Raw genomic sequence first — 21588 nt, 5'->3', positions numbered from 1 at the left:
ATATTGAATGTTTAACAAAATCAAACAGCTAATAATGAATAATGATCAAATAAGTCAAAATTGACTGATAAGCTAAATATGTTACCAAAGAGGACCCTTAATCTTTTACTTATGGTGAATGGTAAGGAAGTATAAGAGAATGGGTCTGAAACAAGCGACAAATTATTATGTGGATAATGGTCCATACAATGTTGGGTGGACCAAATATATATATATATATATATATTATGATGTACTCAAATAATGTACTCAACGCAGTAATGTGAAATATGGTTCACACAATAATGTCTCGAAACAAGCCCGGCTGGATGATACATTAAGAGGCCTAATAAAATTGGGCCTGAAACAACGAATTTCTAATGCTATTGGGTTGGGCTACCTTTCCAAGAAATATGGGCCCAAATGCATACTCAAAAAAATCAGTAATGTATCTTCTTCATTGCGCTTAGGAGGCGTCTGCATAGCTTCTACTGGGAACGCTCACCCACCCAAAAAAAGAAAGAGAAGCACTCCATTGGTGTTTGAGTACTAACATAACATAGCAGAAAATGAGTTTGATTTCGCAGTTAAATTCCCATTACTTTTACTCCAAACTTCATTATTATCATCATTCGCCGTCGCCGAGCTGTGCTCCTTCAGTTCAACGTCGTACGGAAGTCTGTTCTTTGCCACGCCGCTACTCCGCGAAAGCGAAACCAAGGATTAGGGTTCGCTCGGAATTCGATGCTAAAGTCAATGGAGTTCTCCCCTCTGATTCCGACCCTCGTTTCCTTGACCGGGTTTGTTTTCTTTTTGCTCGCTGTCTTCTGGGGTCCTGATTTTTGCTTCTCCCTACTTCTATATGTATCTGGTCTAGTGAGAGTGAAGTATTATGGTTCGTTATTTCAGTCATACGTTTTTTTCGTTTGCTTTTACCATGTATTTTACATTTCAAGAATTGTTTCAGCAAAAAGCACTGGAAGCAGCAATGAATGATATAAACAGCTCCTTTGGCAAAGGAAGTGTTACACGACTGGGAAGCGCTGGTGGAGCTCTAGTGTATGTGTTTTTCTATTAGCTTAGACCACCACCTCAAGCCTCACTGTGATAACAACCACGTGGCACATACATAACACATGTTTGCTACAATTGAAATTTATTAGTATATATAGCTGCTGCATATTTTTGGTATTGCAGACTGGAAGGCCTCCAATATTTGACAATTTAAAGTGAAGTAGAACATAAAATACTCCCTAATATAGGAGCCTCTGACTGTCTTCTGTACACTCTGTTTATCACACACTTGGCAAGTCAGATGCTTTATGCTTGTCTCCTCATAACTCGTAACTATTCCGTTATTGTTTTTACAGTTGTTTCCATATTTTTTATTCTGCAGTGAGACTTTTCCAAGTGGCATTCTGACTTTGGACTTTGCTTTAGGTGGTGGCATTCCCAAAGGGAGAATTGTTGAGGTTTATCTTTCATTACCTGTCATCCTTTCCCTTTTGGTTCTTTGGATGAATGCTCATGTATTTTAGAACAGTTCTTTACTCTGTTTCCATAACCATTACCATTGATGCTTCAATTCAATAAGCTATATTGATGGCTTTAACATTCTAAATCAACGCATGGTAGGACCAAAAGCCACAGTTACGGCTGTTTCATGAAGCCTACACAAATTAATACGCAGTATTTAATAATGAAAATATGTTTAGAGTGATAAAGCTTAGATTTTGACATTTTTCATAATATTAAGTAGTCAATATAATGCTGATACATTTTTATACTTTAAGGTGAACAGAGTATCATTTGAAGCATGAATATTGGCTGCATCATTTATGCTTCTTGTTTCATTTCAGATATATGGGCCAGAAAGTAGTGGAAAGACCACCCTAGCACTCCATGCTATTGCAGAAGTGCAGGTCCAGTATGTATTTCATTTTATTTCATTATAACAGATACACTTGTGCAGGAAGTTTCCTATACAATAGAGTGTCTCCACAAACACTGCCTTCCCCCTGGCCCCGCCCAACTCTCAAATGGATGTTGGGCTTGAATTGGGGGAAGGGGGGGGGGGGGGGTGAGTATTTCTGTGTACATATAATATGGTGTAGCAAGATATATTTAGGGAAAAAAAATCATTGAGAAACAAACAGGAAAGAAAAAGATGACGATAATCTACTGAGGTGCCACACATACCATTGCATTGTCTCTCTATTGAATTGGTTAATGATATGCTTTAGTGTGCTGCAAAGATTTTTCACATGTCAATGTTGTTTATGCAGAAACTAGGTGGAAATGCTATGCTTGTTGATGCTGAGCATGCATTTGATCCAGCATACTCAAAAGCTCTGGGAGTCGATGTTGAGAATTTGATTGTCTGCCAGCCTGATAATGGGGAGATGGCTCTTGAAAGTAAATGTTTCCCCAATTTTTGGCAATAGTGTTCTCATCAATGAGTGGTATATCTTGTTAAATTACAAACTCTCTTATTGTCTCAGTTGCAGATCGCATGTGTAGATCAGGTGCTGTGGATCTGATATGCATAGATTCAGTCTCAGCTCTCACTCCACGTGCTGAAATTGAAGTATGCCACATCCTTATTTTTCTTGATTTCTAGGAACAAGTTCATCTGCTGATCCTGATGTTTGTTGTATGTAATTTATGTGTACTTGCATAGGGAGAAATCGGAATGCAGCAAATGGGTTTGCAAGCACGGCTTATGAGTCAAGCTTTACGTAAAATGTCAGGCAATGCTTCCAAAGCTGGATGTACGCTTATATTTCTAAATCAAATACGGTACAAGGTACCATAATTAGGCTTCAGTTCATGCATGGGGATGAGCTTTTCATAATTTGGGCATTTTGTATTACAGACTCTGTAATATTACTCCTCCGTTTGGTTTAATCAGATAGGTGTCTACTATGGAAACCCTGAAGTCACTAGTGGAGGAATTGCATTGAAGTTTTTTGCATCAGTCCGACTTGAAATCCGTCCTATTGGGAAGATAAAGTCTGTAAGTACATTGCTTACTGATTTGATTAATATAACCCTCTATTATGAGTTGTTCAAATTAAAGTTTTGGGTTAAACATTTTGTTATTTGGTGTTTTAAGGCCAAAGGAGATGAAGAAGTCGGATTGAGGGTGCGTGTAAGAGTTCAAAAGAGTAAGGTAAACTTTATTCATATTTCCTAAATTTTGAAATAGCCAAACATCAGCATGTTTTTATGTGTAATTTTCATCTTAATTTCTGTAATCATGGTGATGCAATATGTTTTGAAATTCTCTGAATATACATACTATGTTGTTAGGAATATTGAGAGTTTTCGGTTAATGTATGTTACACCAGGTGTCAAGGCCATACAAGCAAGCAGAGTTTGAAATTACTTTTGGAGAGGGAGTGAACAAGCTGGTTCGTATGGAAGGACAATGTGTCTTAAATAATCTCAATTTCTCCCACGCTAATTGTGAGTCATTTTGTAGGGTTGCATACTGGATTGTGCTGATGTAATGGATATTGTGTCAAAGAAGGGTTCATGGTATAGCTATGGTGAGCATAGGTTGGGACAGGGTAGAGACAAGGCATTGCAGTACCTGAGAGAAAACCCACTTCTTTCTGAGGAAATAGAGAAGGTAAATGCTCCTCTCTCCAAATATTAGTCTGACCTGATGACATAGAGGATGTAAAGAAAATTTTCCACAACCTTTGAAGATTTTGCACAAGAAGATATAAAAACCTTTGTGGCTTTACTTTCAATATTAGGTTGCAAAAGAATATATATACATGTATAATAATCACATTGTGCATTAATCAGTGTTGAAGATTTTGTGGTATATACACAATAAAAATTTGAGGTGGTGCTAAATAATGAGAATATTTGGGGATAAGTAAAGAGATAATATGGATTTGGTGCATGTGTAGATTGTTCGATCATCAGTGGTAGAAGGATCTGGGCAAGTAGGGTCTTCTTTCCTGAAGCACTCACTGCCACTGCATGAAGATGAAGATATATTTGAAGAGATGCAATGAAAAGAATGAGATATTCAGGTTTGGGTGGTCCGAGGTTGTCACTGATGGATGTTTGTGAACATCCGGAGCAAGCAAGTAGATAAAAATCTACTTATTTTATGCAGTGGTAGACACCATTTTGTTGAAGGTAGGCTTTTTGTGGTACTTGAAGTAAATTGGCATTTGGCAGGGAGAAGAAGATGGGTAATGTGTTGGAGGTGGAAAGGGGAGTGCTTTGCTTTGAGATGAACAAATTATGGGTGTATTTTGTACAAGAAAGCAAATCATATTGCAACATTCAAATGTGTTGTAATCCAAGGCATTTGTTAACATAATTTGAGTTTTATAATGTGATGTGATGTGATATTTTAAATTGTAATACACTATTATTTTTGTTGAATAGCAATGGGTTTGTAGTATTAATTTCCTGGAAGTGGTGATTTCCACGTTGACAGGTGGGTGTGCACACGTGGACTGCTTCGGGCTACGACGTTGATAGTTGCAGCAGCAACATTGCCCTGTACTGTACGCTCTTTAAGTTTAACACCTTCCATCTGTTTCGTAGTAATGGAAAATATGGAAATGGTGGTCCACTTCAACTCCCGGATCGGGTCGTTATATCATAGACCGTGATAAAAAATGGCGCTGTTATAGTTAACGGAGTCCGCTTGTTTGGTGTATTAAACACCAATTGACACTACAGTATATCTAAACCGACACTGTAGTTATATCAAAATGATACTGTAGTTATAGTGAAATGAAACTGCAGTGTATATAAAATGAAACTGAATAACATTTCACATATTTGAGTGTATATTGTACAATGAAACTGTAATTATATTAAAATGATCATGTAGTTGTGTTTTAATGAAACTATAGTGTATATATAAAATAAAATTAAATAACATTTTCACATATTTGTGTCTATAAATATCGAATGAAACTATAGTTATATCGAAATGAAATTGTAGTTGTGTTGAACTGAAATTGCAGTGTGTACAAAATGACACTGAAAAACAGGGTTACTTTTTGTAAAAGGGTGCAAAACGGTGGAAAACAAACACTGTTTATTTTCATTTAGAAAAAGACGCGCGGTGCTTGATTGACCATTCACCGTGGTGCATGATATAATTTGCCCCGGATCCGGATTGGTTTCAATATCAAAATTGGACTATTAATTAAACATAACATTACGGATTTATGGATAATTTGACAGCACAGTCCAAAACTCAAAACCAAATAATGAATGGGCCATCACCTGGACACCCTACACTTGCCCCGCACTTTCATCACAACACTATTTCTTATAAGTTGTTACTAAGCTCAAAACGATTACCACCACTCACTCACCTTCTAACTTCTAACCGTTGTGAATGAACTACTATTTAAGTTTTGATTCTGAATGGAATATGACTATACACATACACATAATTATACTCAAAAGCGCTTAATCAATTACTTACCGTTCATGAAATAAATTATTTGAATCCCAAATTTTCCATGAAATATGACATTACACTCTAAGAGCATCCCCATTAAGGGAATTGTTCACAGTTTTTTTTCCTCTTCTCCCATTTTCTCTTTCAATCACACTTACAAAAATTCTTCAAAAACTATAATAAAATTTCCACTATTGAGGATGCTCTAAGCCTTTTGATAAGTACTATAATCTCCTTGTAATACCATCTTAGAGCAAGTTAATACCAATGATTCCGGACCACTTTATTAGCTTATTTTCTTTCTTCTTTTAACATTTAGTTAAATTTAGTATCTTAAGGATGTTGTTAACTACCTTAAATGGTCACACTTATAATAACAATTACTTGAAAATTGAAATCGGAGAGAAGTAGTGAGCAATGATGTGTTGGGGGGTTTTAATGTTTTAGTGTTCTTTGACAATTGAATGCCAACAACATGTAATTATTGTGGATGCAGCATGTTAGAGGCAAGATTTAATGTGTTAGTTTAAATACAACTGTACCGTGTTCACTGATTTTGTACCACTACTATTATTATTATTAATTAATGCATAAGTGGCATTTGATAAACACATGTAGACAGACATTAATGTGAAATTATTGCCAGATTTTGGTTGTTTCGTGGTTTGTTTAATCTCAAAGTTGTGTCGGCATGCGACCAAGGAATGTGAGTGAGGTGGATGGGGTTTCCACCCAATTTTGTGAGTTTGTGAAATTAATGATCAGATCATCACATATTTATATAATTTGAGACAATCTAATAAAATTGGTCAGATAATTAATTTGTTAACATTTTGAATTAGTTGTTCTCAGAACACACTAGCAACAACGAGTTTTTTCATAAATTACAAATTGCGGGCAACTCAATTGGTCACAATAATAAAGCTTGAGAGCAATGACTTGAGACCTTGTACACACTAGACAAATGTTTACACTCTCTCAAATGCTCTGTGGGACTGGGACGTTAAAAACTCCAGACCAGGACGTTGGGAACATTTGGGTTAGGGTTTCAACCCATGAACAACAAGAAATTACAAATTTAAGTAATTTCTTGACAAATTGAGGACTATAACAATAGTTAAGGTGGCAATGAGAAGAAATTGAAAGCAATAAATGGAGTAATGGAGGCGTGAGCAGAGATACTGTACTAACTACATTTGGAAATAATTAATATAAAGAAAAACCAGAGCATCAAGTAGAGATAGTGGATAACCAAAGGAAAAGGAAAGCAGAGGAAAATGGGTCCCGACATCCATCATTACATCTTATTAAGATAAACTACCGTAATATATCCCCAAATTTCACTCTCTTTCTCTTTCTCTCTCTCAACATTATTCCTTTTCCTCTTTTTGAAACTTTTTAACCTTATGTTACTGGCTTTTTCACAAGCCTCCTCATAAAAAAAAAAGCCTAGCTGAGGTGCTTAGGGTTTCGTCTACCCCGCAGTAAGAAAAAGGAAAGCAGAAAAACCACGGGTCAAAAAGATCTCAACATTACAACTTAGGAGCAAGTATTCCATCTTTACACTTGTGTGCGTATCCATATTTCTGGGATTTGGGGTTGGGTTCGGCAATTGTGTTGGCGCAAGATGTAGTCTTGGCTAAAGCGGGGAACTTGTGATTTTTGGAGTGGAAAAAGTGCTTTTCCAGAGACGTATGGGTGAAGCAAATTACACACTTCTGTAGCTCTGTGTTTTGTTGCTCACCTCATTAAATGCTGCAACTCTAACTCCGTGAAGATGGAATCTCCCGGATCTCTTGCTCGCTTATTTGTGCCACTTTGTTGCTAACCAAATGTGAGTCTTGCTTCTGTATTCTTTCCGGGCCATTTCCATTTGTGAGATTAGAAGATTGATTTACATTTGTGGTAGTATGGGTTTGCTTGGCGCCATCAATTTACAGCAATGGAGATTTAGAATTTTCCGGGATCAACATGATGGGTATCGATAGCGGGTGGGCGATCAGTGGATATTTGCTCTTTCTTTTTCCAGAATTTACAGAACTGAAGTGATTTTTGCTGACTTTAGTTGTAGTTTATTAGTGATGGAGGATATTGGGTTGTTCAAGCAGGCATGGATATGGGTGCAGTCAAAGAAGGATTGTTACTCTGTCGTGAGAACGACTGCAAGCTGTTTAAGGGACAAAATCGTGAAATTTATAGAGAGACATTGGCCGATGGTCTGTTACTGTTGTGTGAGATTGGCAAAGGTTGTATTGATCTTGATAAGTTGCTGGAAGGATTGTATTGTTCAGGGATTTCGGTCGTTTGTTGGGCTTGGATCTGCAGCTTTACTCGTTATTATGTGGAGTTGCTTTCTGAGTTTAACGTCAATGTCATGCCTGGTTTATGTGCTTCTTAGTATGGTATGCCACTATGTTCTTTTAACTACTGTCTTTTTCATTTGTTTTGTTTTCTTAAAAATGGTAAGATCTACATTCATATCATCAATTTGCCTATTGTTGTTTCTTATATGCTACATGTCATATTAATCATGAATGAACTGGCTTATCCAACAAATCTAAAGCACTATTTTCCCAAAAACAATCAAACTTGTAAGTAAGCAAACAACAAATGCAGTGAATTGAAGCAATGCAGATGGTAAACAATCTTCGTTTGAAACATTCAACTAGATTGATCAACTCTACTAATTCAACTCGCCCAATTTTTGCACCCAAGTGGGAGGTTCATACTCGGCAAAAGAGACGAACCCATTGTGATTCTTGTTGTAAACCTCCATCTCTCTCTTGGTTCACTGCAGCACCTCCTTCCTACATTGCTCCAAATTCCAGAGTCAATGCTCACTCACATACCCATCTGGTGGGTCAGTATCAAGCTTTCTTTGGGAACAGGGGGAGCCAACTAGTCATATTGAATTTCTCTTCTTCATTTAGATAATCCTTAGAATCCATGAAGTCCTCGTGCTCTTTGGGGCCATGTTTGATGTGAGCCTTCAGCCACTCTTAACAATAAAGGAAATGATTAAAGATTTAAGTACTGAATATGGTCTAAATTTGCTTTAGTAATTTGGTATTCTAATGTTTCTCTCCGTTACAACAAGTTTGTTCCAGTCATCTCTTTTCTTAAAAACCTTGCTACCTAATCTATGCCTTTCTTATTTTCCACTGAATTTGTAGTGTCTTGCTTTTATGTTTTTTTTTTTTTTTTGGTATTATGCAGTGCGGTAATTTAACCTTAATAATGTGTTATTGGGCTTGCTTTTCAGGGAGCCGCTGGGGCTGCTATTCAGTATTTAGGCTATACTTCTGGACTTTTTATTGTGGGCCTATTTTCTATTTTAATTTTGTGGATGTATGCAAACTTTTGGATAACTGGTGCACTGTTTATAGTTGGAGGTATGGTTCTTTTCTTGCATCATATTACTACAGGTGTAAATGTGTGTGTGACTTATCAACACATGCATGCATGTATATGCTTAAAACATGAGTTTTCAAACATAAATCCCTTCAATTTATGGAGGAAAGGTCTGTCTCATAAAATATGGGCGACCTTGCTAGTTGATGGAGGAAAAACCAATAGAGATGCTCCTTAAAAGAACCATATAAAGGACCATGGAAGTATGGCTATTATGTGTTGGAGCACTAGTCTTTGGGGTCTGATTATGAGCACACACAATAAAAAGGCCTAACGTACTTTTGGGCCTAAATCAATGTGTTGGAAGCCATGTAGGTTCTAGATGCATTTGGATCTCTTCCCTGGGACCTGAGTTGTCAAGTAAAACTGCGATTCAATTTCCCATTTTATGGTTCCAATTGTTATAAATTAGTATGGTCCAAGTTCTTTACTTGCTTGCCGCATTCTTTTCACTCTAGATTCTTTTCATACAGGTTATCTATTTTCCTTAAATCATGCAAGGCTGGTGGTTCTGATGGCAGCTGTATATTCTATTTACTGTGTTAAAGTTCGAGTTGGGTGGCATGGAGTTTTCATCTCTATTAACCTTGCATTCCTCTCAAATGGCATACTTAACTACTTGCTTCATTGGTGTGACAACTTGAGTGAAAGCAGTCAAAGCACCCATTTTGAGCAGCATATTGAACCCGATTCCTTCACAGAGGAAGACTTCTCTACCGATTATGAATCTTCTGTTCCTAGCGATGACACTGAAAAGGTGCATTCATGCAAATCATCCAGCCAACCTGCTATTACTACTACATTAGTGAACAAGCCGAAAGAACCTCCTGCCAAGCAAGTTGCCAAAGAAGACACAAATTCATTAGCTGAGATGCAGCGGATTATAAGCAGTGCTGATCACTATGAAGCAGTAGGATTTTCTCGCCACAAGAAAATTGACACTCTCCTTTTGAAAAAGGAATATCGGAAAAAGGTACACTACTATCACTTCATGTATGAAAACAAAAAGTATCATTATTTTTAGTTCACTTCTGATATTCCTGTGTGTGTGTGCATTTTTTTTCCTAGAAAATCTTGCAAATTTACTCTTATCTGCATGTAGTTTTGCTGTACTTATTTTCCTGCTAATTATGCTTTTAGGCCATGCTTGTGCACCCTGATAAAAATATGGGAAGCCCACTTGCAAGTGAGTCATTCAAGAAACTTCAGTCTGCCTATGAGGTAATTGTTTCAGTACCGATTTAATATTAGTGCATTGCCACTGCCTTTTTAATTTTTGAAATGGAAGTTTGTAGCTTAGAATTACATGGTGGTGTTCAGGTTCTTTCCGATGCTGTTAAGAAGAGGGACTATGATGAGCAGCTCAGGAAAGAAGAGGCTAAGACTGTCATGCATAAATCAGCAGGGTGTTCTCATCAGGTACAAGATCCAGTAATATCCCTCCGATGGCCTGTTTTGTTTCAATTTTCAATCATATTGTCTTTCTTTAAACGTGAAAAATCAGCCATGAAATTGCATAATTAACTTATATATGTGGTGCAGGACACTTCTGATTACTGCTCTGAAGAATCTAGGCGTATACAGTGCACAAAATGTGGCAATTCACACATTTGGGTTTGCACCAATAGGACAAAGGCCAAGGCCAGATGGTGTCAGGTCGAACTTCCTCTAACCCACATTTTGTATAATTATGCACAGTGCCTCTTCCCTCGCTGAGCTTGTTACTAATTACTAATTAGAGCTACGTGGGTGCAGGATTGCTGTCAGTATCATCAAGCCAAAGATGGAGATGGATGGGTAGAATACAGAGGGTCATTGGCCTTCGATCGACCTCAAAAGGTATTCTTCTTTTAATATTTGAAAAAAAAAAACGTTCTTTTTCTTCCGTTTTATTGACCTGGCTATTTATGATGTATTATAAAAATAGATTCTGCAACAAAATGTTAATTATTTACAATTTGACCTTGCTACTATCCTTGATGTGCCTGTGCAGGTGGAAATACCACGGGCTTTTGTTTGTGCAGAGAGCAAGATATTTGATGTCTCAGAATGGGCCATATGCCAGGTGAATATGCCACTGAAGTCTTCCTGCTATCAACAGCTAGTGAATTTAATGCTAATAAGTTGAAGTGCTCTTTTATTGTGCAGGGAATGGCTTGCAGACCAAATACTCATCGCCCAAGCTTCCATGTGAACATGGTTGGATTGGAGAAATCAACCCAGAGATCCAATTCAAGCCGATACCAATGGGATCTGGATGCTGAGATGACAGATGAAGATGAAGAATTCGAGCTGTGGCTCCAGCAAGCAGTAGCATCTGGACTTTTTTGCGAGACCCCCAAGCGCAGAAAGACTTGGAGTCCCTTCAAATTGAATCAGATGAAAGGAAAGAAGCAATGGAGGCGATTCTCATAACTCATATTCATCTGTGGCTTCAATTGGTAACAGTAGTCCTGAGTAGATCTATCATGCTCTCTGCAGCAGCTACTGTAATCAAAGGGGAAAGAAAGCTGGGATGACGAAAAAACTCTAGTTGCCAGCTTCTTGACACTGCCACCGTATTCCTGAGAATCTCATCAAAATGAAGATGAAAATGACTGGGATGACTGAATCAAGTATAAACAACTTGTTTTACCTGGTCCATTGTAAATAACATCGGGTTTTCTCGCAGCTTTTCTTTAGCTGCAGAGTTTTGTGGTTTCTAGTCTACACCAATGGACTATGATCACCATTTCTAAGCTTGTACTATCCATTCAGGCATAATAATTGTTTCCCAAAGTTGAAAAATCACTAAATAGTGCTGCTGCATTTCAAATTGCATGCATTCCTCTTTATCCCAATCTTGAGTAGAATTGCTTTGAATTCTTGAAAAGAACATTGGAATGCCAATGATATTGGTCCTTTTCTAAACTTACATTATACTATTGACTTTTTTTATTAAAAAATTCTTTCATTGTGAAACTAATACAAATTCGATTCAAGTCACAAGTGCAGAACTCTTTAATATGAAGCACACAGACAAGAGTGCAATTTGCAACAGATCATCTTGCTTTGAACCCTGTAACAAATCTCTTGATACCACCAAAATCAGATCATCTTGCTTTGAACCCTGTAACAAATCTCTTGATACCACCAAAATCAGATATAATCTTAACGTTGGAGAAGACTCCTTTACTTTGTGTTTCCATGTAACCAGCAAGAAATTTACTCTGTTCCTCACCATTTGTCTGCATAAAGACACAGAACAATGTAAGACTATGTAGCAAAAAAACAGGAATCAACTCTTCCAGGACTAAACTGGTCTACCTCGAATGCAAAGAAGCCGCCCGGTTTCAACACAGAAGCAGCTCCCTTGCAGAGATGCAGAAGGTCGTCTAAGCCATTCGCCCCGCCATCCAATGCAAGTTTTGGTTCATGTTTAGCAACTTCAGCTTGCAAACCACTAATATGTTCACTTGGAATGTATGGTGGATTGCTTACCAGCCCAGCCAATTCTCTTCCTTCATCCTTAAGTGGCTCAAACCAAGATCCTTGCTTTACTTTGACTCTATCCTGATACACAAACACCTGTCCCTTATCTTTGATATATCAAGAAATACAGTCCTAAATATACAAAGTACTAAACTTTTTTTATTTTTGGTCACACCCACTGAAGTCTGAACTTCACTAACCTGCAAGTTATATCTGTGCACATTTGCAGAAGCAACTGCAACAGCAACTGGGCTCAAATCAATGGCAACAACCATTCCAGAAGGCCCCAAAATCCTAGCAAGCCCTATAGCAAGAGCCCCACTTCCAGTACCCAAATCAGTCCATAATCCTTCCCTCAAGTGTTCATCTTCCTTGAGCACATTATCCACCAAATCCACAATCAGTTCAGTTTCAGGCCTGGGAATCAACACACCTTCTTGAACACCCAACACCAAGTCTCTCCAGTGTTCACACCCAACCACATACTGAAATGGCCTTCTGTGTTCTACCCTCTGCTTCCACATGGAATAGAGATCATCCAAACATGCCCTTAGTGACACAGGAGTGGCATCCCGGTAATTGGATGAGAGTGCTTTGGGGTTTTGAAGCGCATCTTGAAGCAGCCAGTTGAGCTCTCTGAGCAAGAGTGTGGAATCTGGGCCGTTGTCCAGGTCCAAGAACGTGGAGCCCACGGAGGAAGCTAGGGTTTCGGCCCAAAGGTGCCATTTTTTCAGCTCTGACACGGTGGCGCTGAAAGCTGCCGGCCTCAGGTACAGCGGCGTTTGCGGCTTTGGGCAGCACGAAATGCGCCTGCGCGGATTCAAGCGAATAAATAAAGGCGGGAAGACTGATTCTTGTCGCCATTGATTTGGTTGGAAGAAGGTAAGGCGGAGGATTGACGCGAGAGGCGACGCACGTGTGAACCCCATCCGCAACCTCATCTCATCTCTCTCGCTTGCTTGCTTGCTGTCACTGACTTTTTTCTGCTACCAAACATTGAAAATTAACTAATCTTTTGTGGGTCAACTTTACTATTCCACAAGATTCCAGAACTGAATTTAGAAAATTTTACTGCGTAAAACATAGATTCTTGAAGCAGCCCGCTTGACTTTGTCGTCATCCAAATTTATGTATAAGCTTTTCTTGGTTAGTTGAACAACAAGATTTGCAGGACCCAACGTCGGATCCTCCTTGTTCCAAACATAACATCGGATTCCCTCGCTATTCCAAAGGATTTCTTGTCTCGTTATGTATAATTATTATTTTCGTATTTACACAATGATATTACTTTATGCATTATTTACACATATAGTATTTCTTTTTTTATTTATTCATTACAACTTACCTTTATAAGTATTAAAATAGACATCTAGCGCCTAGCGGGATGAAAAATAATAGACTAATGAAATTTGTAGAGATTTATAGAAATTTTTAAAAACTTATTTGAAATTATAAAATTAGTCCGTAGAGTAAATTTTATTTTATGAAATTAGTTTGGAGATATTAATGTACTTTTTTTTAAGGTAAATCAAATAATTGATTTATAAAAGAACGAACGAAACAAAGTCAGTAATAACAAAGTCACAGTACAATATGTTAGATTTATTAATGTACTTATAACATTTAGAATTATTTTATGAGCAACGGGTATTGAAATGTGATATACACAGTACAATATGTTAGATTTATTAATGTACTTATAACATTTAGAATTATTTTATGAGCAACGGGTATTGAAATGTGATATATCACTTTCTTATGTCTTGAATCATTAATTGTTTTTAATGTTAATTAACATTAACTAATACTTTAATAGCATGTTGTGAAGGAGGCATACAGTTGAGGGATAATAACATTGGATTCCCTCATTTTCCGGCAATCTCCAGACTCCAGAGGATACCCTGTCAAACGTGAGAGCGAAGATTACTAAAATATATAATTTACTAAAAAAACCACAATATGTTTTTTGTTTAATTAAGAAAAAAAAAAAAAAAAAACAGAGTGATATTATATTGCAGGCAATTCACAAAAAAAGAGTTGGCAGTTAAAGGAATGAGTGGAAGAGTTGTCACGTTGCGGATTGCTGAAGATGCGTCTGCTGTGATTAATAATTATTAATTATATTATCAATGATGTTATGTTTAATTAATTAATAATTAATTGGCCATCGCATTTGCATGCCACTTTCTTGTTGTCATACTATAGCTGTTCCACTATGTTGCTTTGTTTTTTTCCCTTGTTCACCGTGCTTCATGTCTTAATGTCGTACCCTTAACATCACATTATTATTTTAACCTTCAAATTTGTCTTTCTTTAATTTCCCCTCATCCTTTTATGTTGCTTTACTTTTTAACTCTATCTTCTAATATTAAATTATAGTGTTACATGTCAACTTAATTGAGGGAACTATTGATTTTATGATCATAACAATTGTTGACAGGTTAACACAATATATAATTCTCAATAAAATTTGAAAAATGAGCTATTATTATTAGTTCGGCGTCTTTCTTATGCCACTCTGCAATGAACTATCTATGTGAATGGAAATCAGCTAATCTCCATGTGAATATTATTGCCCGGAACTCAGCTGCCGAAGCCAAATGGACCAGACCACCTCATGGGATGCTTAAGCTTAATATCGACGCTGCGCTGGATCAGACCAACAAAAGGATGGGATTCGGTTTTGTCTTGCGCGATTCAGAAGGTTGCTTCATTGCCGCCAGATGCCACCCTTGGCCCCGTGTTTGCAGACCTCATGAAGCTGAAGCCATTAGTGTTCGCGAAGCTCTAAAATGGATCAAGACTCTCCATTTTGACAACTGCCAGATTGAGAGTGATTGCCTTCAAGTTATTAATGACATTTTACATGATCACAGTCTATTATCTTCTTTTAGTCTCATTCTTAATGACATTAGAAAACTAGCTTCTGTTTTTGCTAACGTTAGCTTTTTATTTGTAAAACGGTCTGCGAATAGGGTTGCCCATTTGCTAGCTCGGGAAGCCCTTTCTTTGTCTGACTGTTCGGATTGTTCTTCGATTCCCTTTTCTTCCATTGCTCGTGCTTTGAGCTTAGACATTACTTAATGAATTTCTCGCTTTTAGTTTTTAGTTTTCAAAAAAATTATTAGTTCGAATAAAAACAATTGTAAACGGCTTATAATCCCTTTTTAAGAGTAGAGTATTTATACTCTCAAACTATCAATTAATAACTCATACCACATATGAAAAGTAAATCTATTAAGTAAAAGACATTAATTAATAATTACACGCTTGATCTCTTTAAATTAGAATAAAAAAATTTCAATTGCCTAATTTTAAATATTAATTTTTTATTCTACATATTATTTACTGAAATATGACTTGAGCCTATGCAGAGATTTTACCGTAATAAAAAATGTTGAAATTTACATAAGTAGTAATTATGAATTGTGGTGGAAACGTACGTTTAACAAATGGTGTGGTTGGGCATCGGCGGTTTCAAGTGGTTTGGGTGTCATTTTCAAATTGAGTTGACTGCTTTTTGTTGCAATTTACTGTGAACTTTTTTGAAGGTCATTTAGATGATTATAGTTTTTTTTTTCTTTTATTATTTTTTAATATAACTCTTTCTAATCAGGTTAATATTAAGTTCAAAGTTTAACAGTAAATAAATAGGATGCGTCCAAAGTCAAAATTCCGACATATTGAATTATTGATTGAGAAATGGCATTCACATCAGCCTGACCCGACCATCTTAAGCCCTAAAAATAATTTTAATAAAAAAATAATATTTTTAGAAAACAATCATAAAGGCTATACCTACTCGGACTCTCATCTGAAATTTCATTTTTGCAGTTTCTCTCTTTCTCTCTCTCCCTCCCTCTACAGTATCATTTCCCCTTACAGTGATCTCTAGGGTTTAATCACAACGTTTACTTCCTTCTCTAGCTCTTCCCTTTGCTTTCCAGCACTTATTTGATTCCATTCTTGTTTCAGCTCCAAAATTTGTCTCTTGTTCTGATTTTTGAATATTTTCAAATATAAAAAAGTTGAAAGGGGAAGGATTTGAATTTGAGCTCAGATGGGTATTTGCTATTCTTCGGGCAAGAGCAAGGGAAGCGACAAGGAGCTGGACAGCAAAAATGACAGTGGCAGAAAGTCCGTCATAGGCAGCGTAAGTGGCGATTTCAGCTCATTTTTTAGCAAGCTAAATGGCGGCGCCGGCGGTCCTGGAAGCGGACTGATCGGCGGAGGACTAAAGGAGCGTGCTTTGCATCAGATTCCGGGGAGGCTGTTCGCCAATGGCTCAAGCGCAGTTGCCAGCTTGTTTACTCAGCAAGGAAAGAAAGGAACCAATCAGGACGCTATGATCGTTTGGGAGGTTCGTCACTTTTCTCAGAATTGGCGTGATATGTCTGTCTGTTAGAATAATAAAAATTGAATCTTGATTGAAATAAGTTTCTTCCCAAAATAGCAATGTGGATATGCTGTTGAAATTTGAACTCAAGTAAGCCTGTTCCAATATGTACTGCTAATGTTAACTCAAGTAATCCTGTTCCATTATGTACTGCTATATAATTTATTCTCTGCTTGTACTGTACTTGGCACATGGGTTGACTACGTGACTCAAATTGCTTAGATCTTGACCTGAACGAAATTTCAAAGATTTTTCATGGGTCTATGAGCCTATGTTTAATTTTTTGGTGTGTGTTGTTGGGGAGGGAGGGAGGATCATGGTGACCGATCACACATTTTCAGGAAACTTCAATTGTATGCTTCAAATTCATTTTCTTATTTGTGTATTCAAGCATGTAGTCATGCCTCTCATATGTCTTAGCTTATTCCTAATGTGATCTAATAGCATGGTTGAATATATTGTATAAAAAATATGCATAATGAATGGTTATGAAGAACTAACCTGGGGAGTAGTTGACCTTTGTCTGCTGAATTGAATAGTCAACCAATGATTTTAAAATGATAATGGTCCAATCCTTTTCCTGTTACATAATTTATATTAGCCCATAGTACTTGCTCACAAGTAATTTGGTTTCGTTTGTTTTCAATTGTCAGGTGCTTCATAGTTCATACTTCTGTATGATCCTAAATTGCCTATTTTCAGTTGTAACGCTTTTTGAATCTTGAACTGAAAGTAAATGTTTGATGAAGTATTTAAGTTAGGACATCCTGACTTTTGGCTAGGAAACCTGAGTATCAAGATAAGAAAGTCTTTGCACATGGTTTTTATTTGTTATGTCAAAAAATTAATCAATTTGTTTTGTTTATTGCGTCAGTTTATGACTTGATTGGAATGTTTCTACAATAGAATTTCTGTTCGAGAACCGGGACAATCTTTTGTGGAGTATTTGATGGACATGGGCCTTATGGCCATTTGGTAGCAAGGAAGGTTCGAGATACTCTTCCACTATTGTTGAATGCGGAGTGGGAAGCCAAGTCTACCACTGATCGAACCTCTGGCAATGAGAATGGGGACACCAATGGAAACTCTCAAGTTGATGAATTCGTGGATGATGATTTGTGTGAATCAACAGAAGCTGAGAACAATGAGAAATTCCCTGAAATGTATCTACCACTTAAGCAGTCAATATTAAAGGCATTCAAGTCTATGGATAAGGAACTCAAATTGCACCCCACAATTGACTGTTTCTGTAGTGGGACAACTGCTGTTGCCATGGTGGTGCAGGTAATTCTTAAGGCATACTATTTTAATAAACTTTTACCAGTTACCTGGAAACTGAAGTAAAATAAAGGTACAGGGGCGAGATAATTTTGTTTTATTTTGTGAAGTAAATAGAAGAGAAACAGATCTTATGTAGTTAGTCATTTATTTTTGAGCATTCTGAGTATGTGTATGTATGTAACTGTATTTTGATTGAAAGGATAGGGTCGTCCTTGAGCTACCTCATTTTGTTAAGTCGGGAAATATGAATTGAGCTGATTTTATTTGGCTAATGTCATATGTGATAAGAAGAATAGCAATCAATTTTTCCTTTTTCTTTTTCTTAGGGACAAGATATCATAGTTGGAAATGTTGGTGACTCAAGAGCTATACTGGCAACAAGAGATAAAGATGAATCATTGATGGCTGTTCAACTGACGATAGATTTGAAGCCTAATCTTCCAAGTCTCTCTTTCTTTCTTTATCTTAACCTAATATGAAACAATGTATCTGGATCCATATAAATATAAATTCTCGGGAGACTCTTACTGTGTAATTGTCTACAATTCAATTTTATTCTTTGTTTCAGGAGAAGCTGCTAGGATCCAGAAATACAAAGGAAGGGTTTTTGCGTTGCAAGATGAGCCAGAGGTTGCGCGTGTGTGGTTACCCAATAGTGATTCACCTGGCCTGGCAATGGCCAGAGCATTTGGTGACTTCTGTCTTAAGGATTTTGGTTTAATTTCTGTCCCAGATGTATATTACCACCGCATAACTGAGAGAGATGAGTTTGTTGTTCTTGCAACTGATGGGGTATCTTTCTTCAACATCATGTACTTGCTGTTATGATTTTTTTTCTTTGTTTGTAATCTCCATATTACTGTAATTTATGGCTCCTCGGCTCCTCTTATATTTCCATCTCCCTACCTTTCTCTCACAACAAATACATATTTATAGCTTATTTTTATGCAGGTATGGGATGTTCTTTCTAACAAGGAAGTTGTGGATATTGTGGCCTCCGCTCCTAGTCCTGCTTCAGCTTCCAGAGCTCTTATTGACTGTGCTACTAGAGCATGGAGGCTCAAATACCCCACATCAAAGAATGACGATTGTGCTGTTGTGTGTCTCTTTTTGAAGCAATTATCCACTGCAGATGCTGTACAGCCTCAGGATAATTTGACTAAAAAAGATGGAGAGGAGATTCAGACTGCAGATGTTGGCAGTGAGAAATCAAACATCGGTGATGTTTCGGTTTCTGATAGCTGTGTTCTTGAACACTCGGGTACTATCAGAGAGAGCAGTGAGATAGAACCAGTCATTGAGGAGAACCCCCCCAAGGATAAAAGTGTCGAGCAATCCAAGAAAAGCCTAGCGGAGTGTCTTTCAACTGCAGACGATGAGGAATGGTCAGCTCTTGAAGGTATTACTCGGGTCAATAGTCTACTTAGTATTCCTAGGTTCTTGTCTGGCGATAAGAGGTCAGCTAGTTGGAGAAAATGGTTGTGAGACTTGCAGAAGCCTGATATCGTGCAGTGTGGACACTTATGATCCCTTTATGTGAGTCGTCACACCATGTCGCCATCTTTCTCCAAAGTTGTGTAAATGAAATGAAAGTGAAGGCCCAAGAGGGAGAGGGAGAGATGGCTTCAACTAGTTGTAAAAGACTTGGATAGGGAATACTACTAGTTGATGCTCATGTGTATCATTTGTAAAATCTTTTGGCTGCTAATAGTTGAGTGTGGCAGAACTAATAGCTTAATTTTGAGTGCATTTTGGTAGGGAATGAAATTTTGTATTCACTGCTGAAATTTGGTTGTTACTGTAATCCTTTTTGGCATCACTATAATCTGGAAATTAAGAGTAGATTTGAACAAGTTAATTAGGAGCTTATTGTTAAGATTCATGGTAAGTTGATGAAGATGAGAACAGCAAAAAAGATTCTCGATATGGCAAAAAGGGTGGACTTTTAAGCATGTCAAATCATCCCCACCACATGTGAAGGAAGCAAAATCCAAGCTGAATTTGCAGCTTTTTGTTTCTTGCACTCCAACTAAGGACAGTGCCTTGCTACTTGCTACCTCCCTCTTTCACACTACACAAACTCTATCCTCCAATGCCTCAAAACAGTATCTGAGTAGATAAATCATGATTCTCGTACTTAAAAATTATGTGTTTGATTTTTGTCACACTTTCTTAGTTGAGTCTTTTGCACGAGATCTTTCTAATGTGATTTACTGCTCCTCCTGTATAGTTTGTGGATTATACATATAAGAATGAGATTCTGGATTTAGTTGATGAATATTTAATTTATAATTTCATTTGGTAAGTCGATCTATTATATTGGTTTGTGGGAGTTAATTGGTTACAACCAGAAGAGTTGTGTTTACATTGGGCTTAGGAAAATCAACTGAAATAAGTAATACTAGCAGAGGAATTGAGGAACAGATAGTTGGACTAGTATCTTGAGATGAAGTCTTCCATTGGACTTGTGAGTATATACCAAAATTGGACATAAATTTTATTTTATTTTTTAAATGATCGGGTGCAGAATCAAAATAAAGGTGAATGATCACATCACTAGTTTACCAAAAATGGAGGGATATATATATTAAAGATCATATGAGAATCAATCTCTCCATGAGTCCATAAGAACTAATTTCATCCACTAAAAAAATAAATCTATAGATGAGATTAATGCAGAATTAGAAACGGGTGTATGCATATTAAGGTGTGCATATATTAAGCATGTGTTGTGTGCAACATAGCGACATGTTTATATGCACAGATCATAGTGCCTAATATGTACACACGCATTTTTAATTCCCAATATAGATCTTTTTTTTTTTTTTTTTACGAATGAAATTGGTTCTCATATGATCTCTAATATATATATATATATATATATATATATATATATATATATTTGTGTGTGTATGTTTTATATATTATTAGAATATAATATGATGGGTGTTAGTTCCATCATTATTGTGTTAACCATGGTCCACACATCTGTATGGACTATACTATTAAATAATGTACTTTTAGTATTTTAAAAATGTATTTTTTGTTATGATCCACACAATAATATGCCATGTTAGGTTTGGGGGGTGCAGGGGCAATGTCCTTGTGGATGGTACGGTATATGTGTAATTTTGTAAATGTATTAAAATTATATATAAGTATGATATTTGTAGTTTTGGATGAATTATCATCACAATTTTAATTTGCCATGTAACTTTTATGTTCATTCATTTTTATCTTTTGTTATATTTTGATTTCTTGATCACATTTTTCTCAAGAATATATATAGTATTACGTATTGGGAGGATTAACATTCTCAAAAAAAGCTAGTAGAAATTGAGGCATGCGGCAGAACCTCCTCTTTACCCTTTGGGTCTACCAACATTCCTATTTGTCTTCTCGTGATGTGTAGGCATCAAACATGGATATATATATATATATATATATATATATATATATATATATATATATATATATATATATATATATAGCGTCTGTGCATGCATGCATGGAATCCGATCCCAACTACTCTAATTAACACACATATATATAATGCCAGAACTAGTATATATAGAAGAAGCTAAGAACCATGGAATCCCAC

The 21588-nt window shown here is 36.7% G+C and overlaps 4 protein-coding genes across 6 annotated transcripts; 3 read left to right on the top strand and 1 right to left on the bottom strand.

Annotated features, from left to right (window-relative positions):
- The first annotated feature begins 448 nt into the window (after nucleotides 1-448).
- LOC109178224 (DNA repair protein recA homolog 1, chloroplastic) lies at nucleotides 449-4389 on the top strand. 2 transcript variants are annotated; one of them, XM_019327831.1, is made up of 13 exons: nucleotides 449-479; nucleotides 510-779; nucleotides 947-1038; nucleotides 1376-1451; nucleotides 1839-1901; nucleotides 2265-2394; nucleotides 2481-2566; nucleotides 2660-2785; nucleotides 2891-2995; nucleotides 3095-3151; nucleotides 3330-3392; nucleotides 3464-3613; nucleotides 3903-4389. In XM_019327831.1, exons 2-13 carry the CDS (start codon nucleotides 549-551, stop codon nucleotides 4008-4010), a joined length of 1287 nt encoding a protein of 428 aa, XP_019183376.1. In that variant the 5' UTR covers nucleotides 449-479; nucleotides 510-548; the 3' UTR covers nucleotides 4011-4389. The 2 variants fall into 2 exon arrangements, with proteins under 2 accessions (XP_019183376.1, XP_019183375.1); XM_019327830.1 differs by having other exon boundaries at nucleotides 460-779.
- A 2376-nt stretch (nucleotides 4390-6765) lies between these two features.
- On the top strand, nucleotides 6766-11630 carry LOC109178223. Its single transcript, XM_019327829.1, has 9 exons — nucleotides 6766-7830; nucleotides 8691-8820; nucleotides 9313-9812; nucleotides 9980-10060; nucleotides 10160-10258; nucleotides 10382-10495; nucleotides 10595-10678; nucleotides 10833-10904; nucleotides 10988-11630. The coding sequence occupies exons 1-9, from the start codon at nucleotides 7510-7512 to the stop codon at nucleotides 11252-11254; spliced, it is 1668 nt and encodes a 555-aa protein (XP_019183374.1). The 5' UTR covers nucleotides 6766-7509; the 3' UTR covers nucleotides 11255-11630.
- Nucleotides 11619-13550, bottom strand: LOC109178226 (release factor glutamine methyltransferase). 2 transcript variants are annotated; one of them, XM_019327834.1, is made up of 4 exons: nucleotides 12511-13550; nucleotides 12146-12391; nucleotides 11930-12066; nucleotides 11619-11883 (listed from the first exon to the last, which is right to left on the bottom strand). In XM_019327834.1, the coding sequence occupies exons 1-3, from the start codon at nucleotides 13249-13251 to the stop codon at nucleotides 11932-11934; spliced, it is 1122 nt and encodes a 373-aa protein (XP_019183379.1). In that variant the 5' UTR covers nucleotides 13252-13550; the 3' UTR covers nucleotides 11619-11883; nucleotides 11930-11931. The 2 variants fall into 2 exon arrangements, with proteins under 2 accessions (XP_019183379.1, XP_019183378.1); XM_019327833.1 differs by having other exon boundaries at nucleotides 11619-12066.
- Nucleotides 13551-16112: 2562 nt separating this feature from the next.
- On the top strand, nucleotides 16113-19806 carry LOC109178328 (probable protein phosphatase 2C 6). Its single transcript, XM_019327962.1, has 5 exons — nucleotides 16113-16670; nucleotides 17613-17990; nucleotides 18314-18431; nucleotides 18556-18779; nucleotides 18939-19806. The coding sequence occupies exons 1-5, from the start codon at nucleotides 16371-16373 to the stop codon at nucleotides 19470-19472; spliced, it is 1554 nt and encodes a 517-aa protein (XP_019183507.1). The 5' UTR covers nucleotides 16113-16370; the 3' UTR covers nucleotides 19473-19806.
- The last annotated feature ends 1782 nt before the right edge of the window (nucleotides 19807-21588 follow it).

The sequence above is a fragment of the Ipomoea nil genome, unplaced genomic scaffold, assembly GCF_001879475.1.
Source record: "Ipomoea nil cultivar Tokyo-kokei standard unplaced genomic scaffold, Asagao_1.1 scaffold0813, whole genome shotgun sequence".
Lineage (NCBI taxonomy): Eukaryota > Viridiplantae > Streptophyta > Magnoliopsida > Solanales > Convolvulaceae > Ipomoea > Ipomoea nil.
The sequence above is the reverse complement of the archived record's forward strand: the minus strand, read 5'-3'. Positions and strand labels throughout refer to the sequence as shown.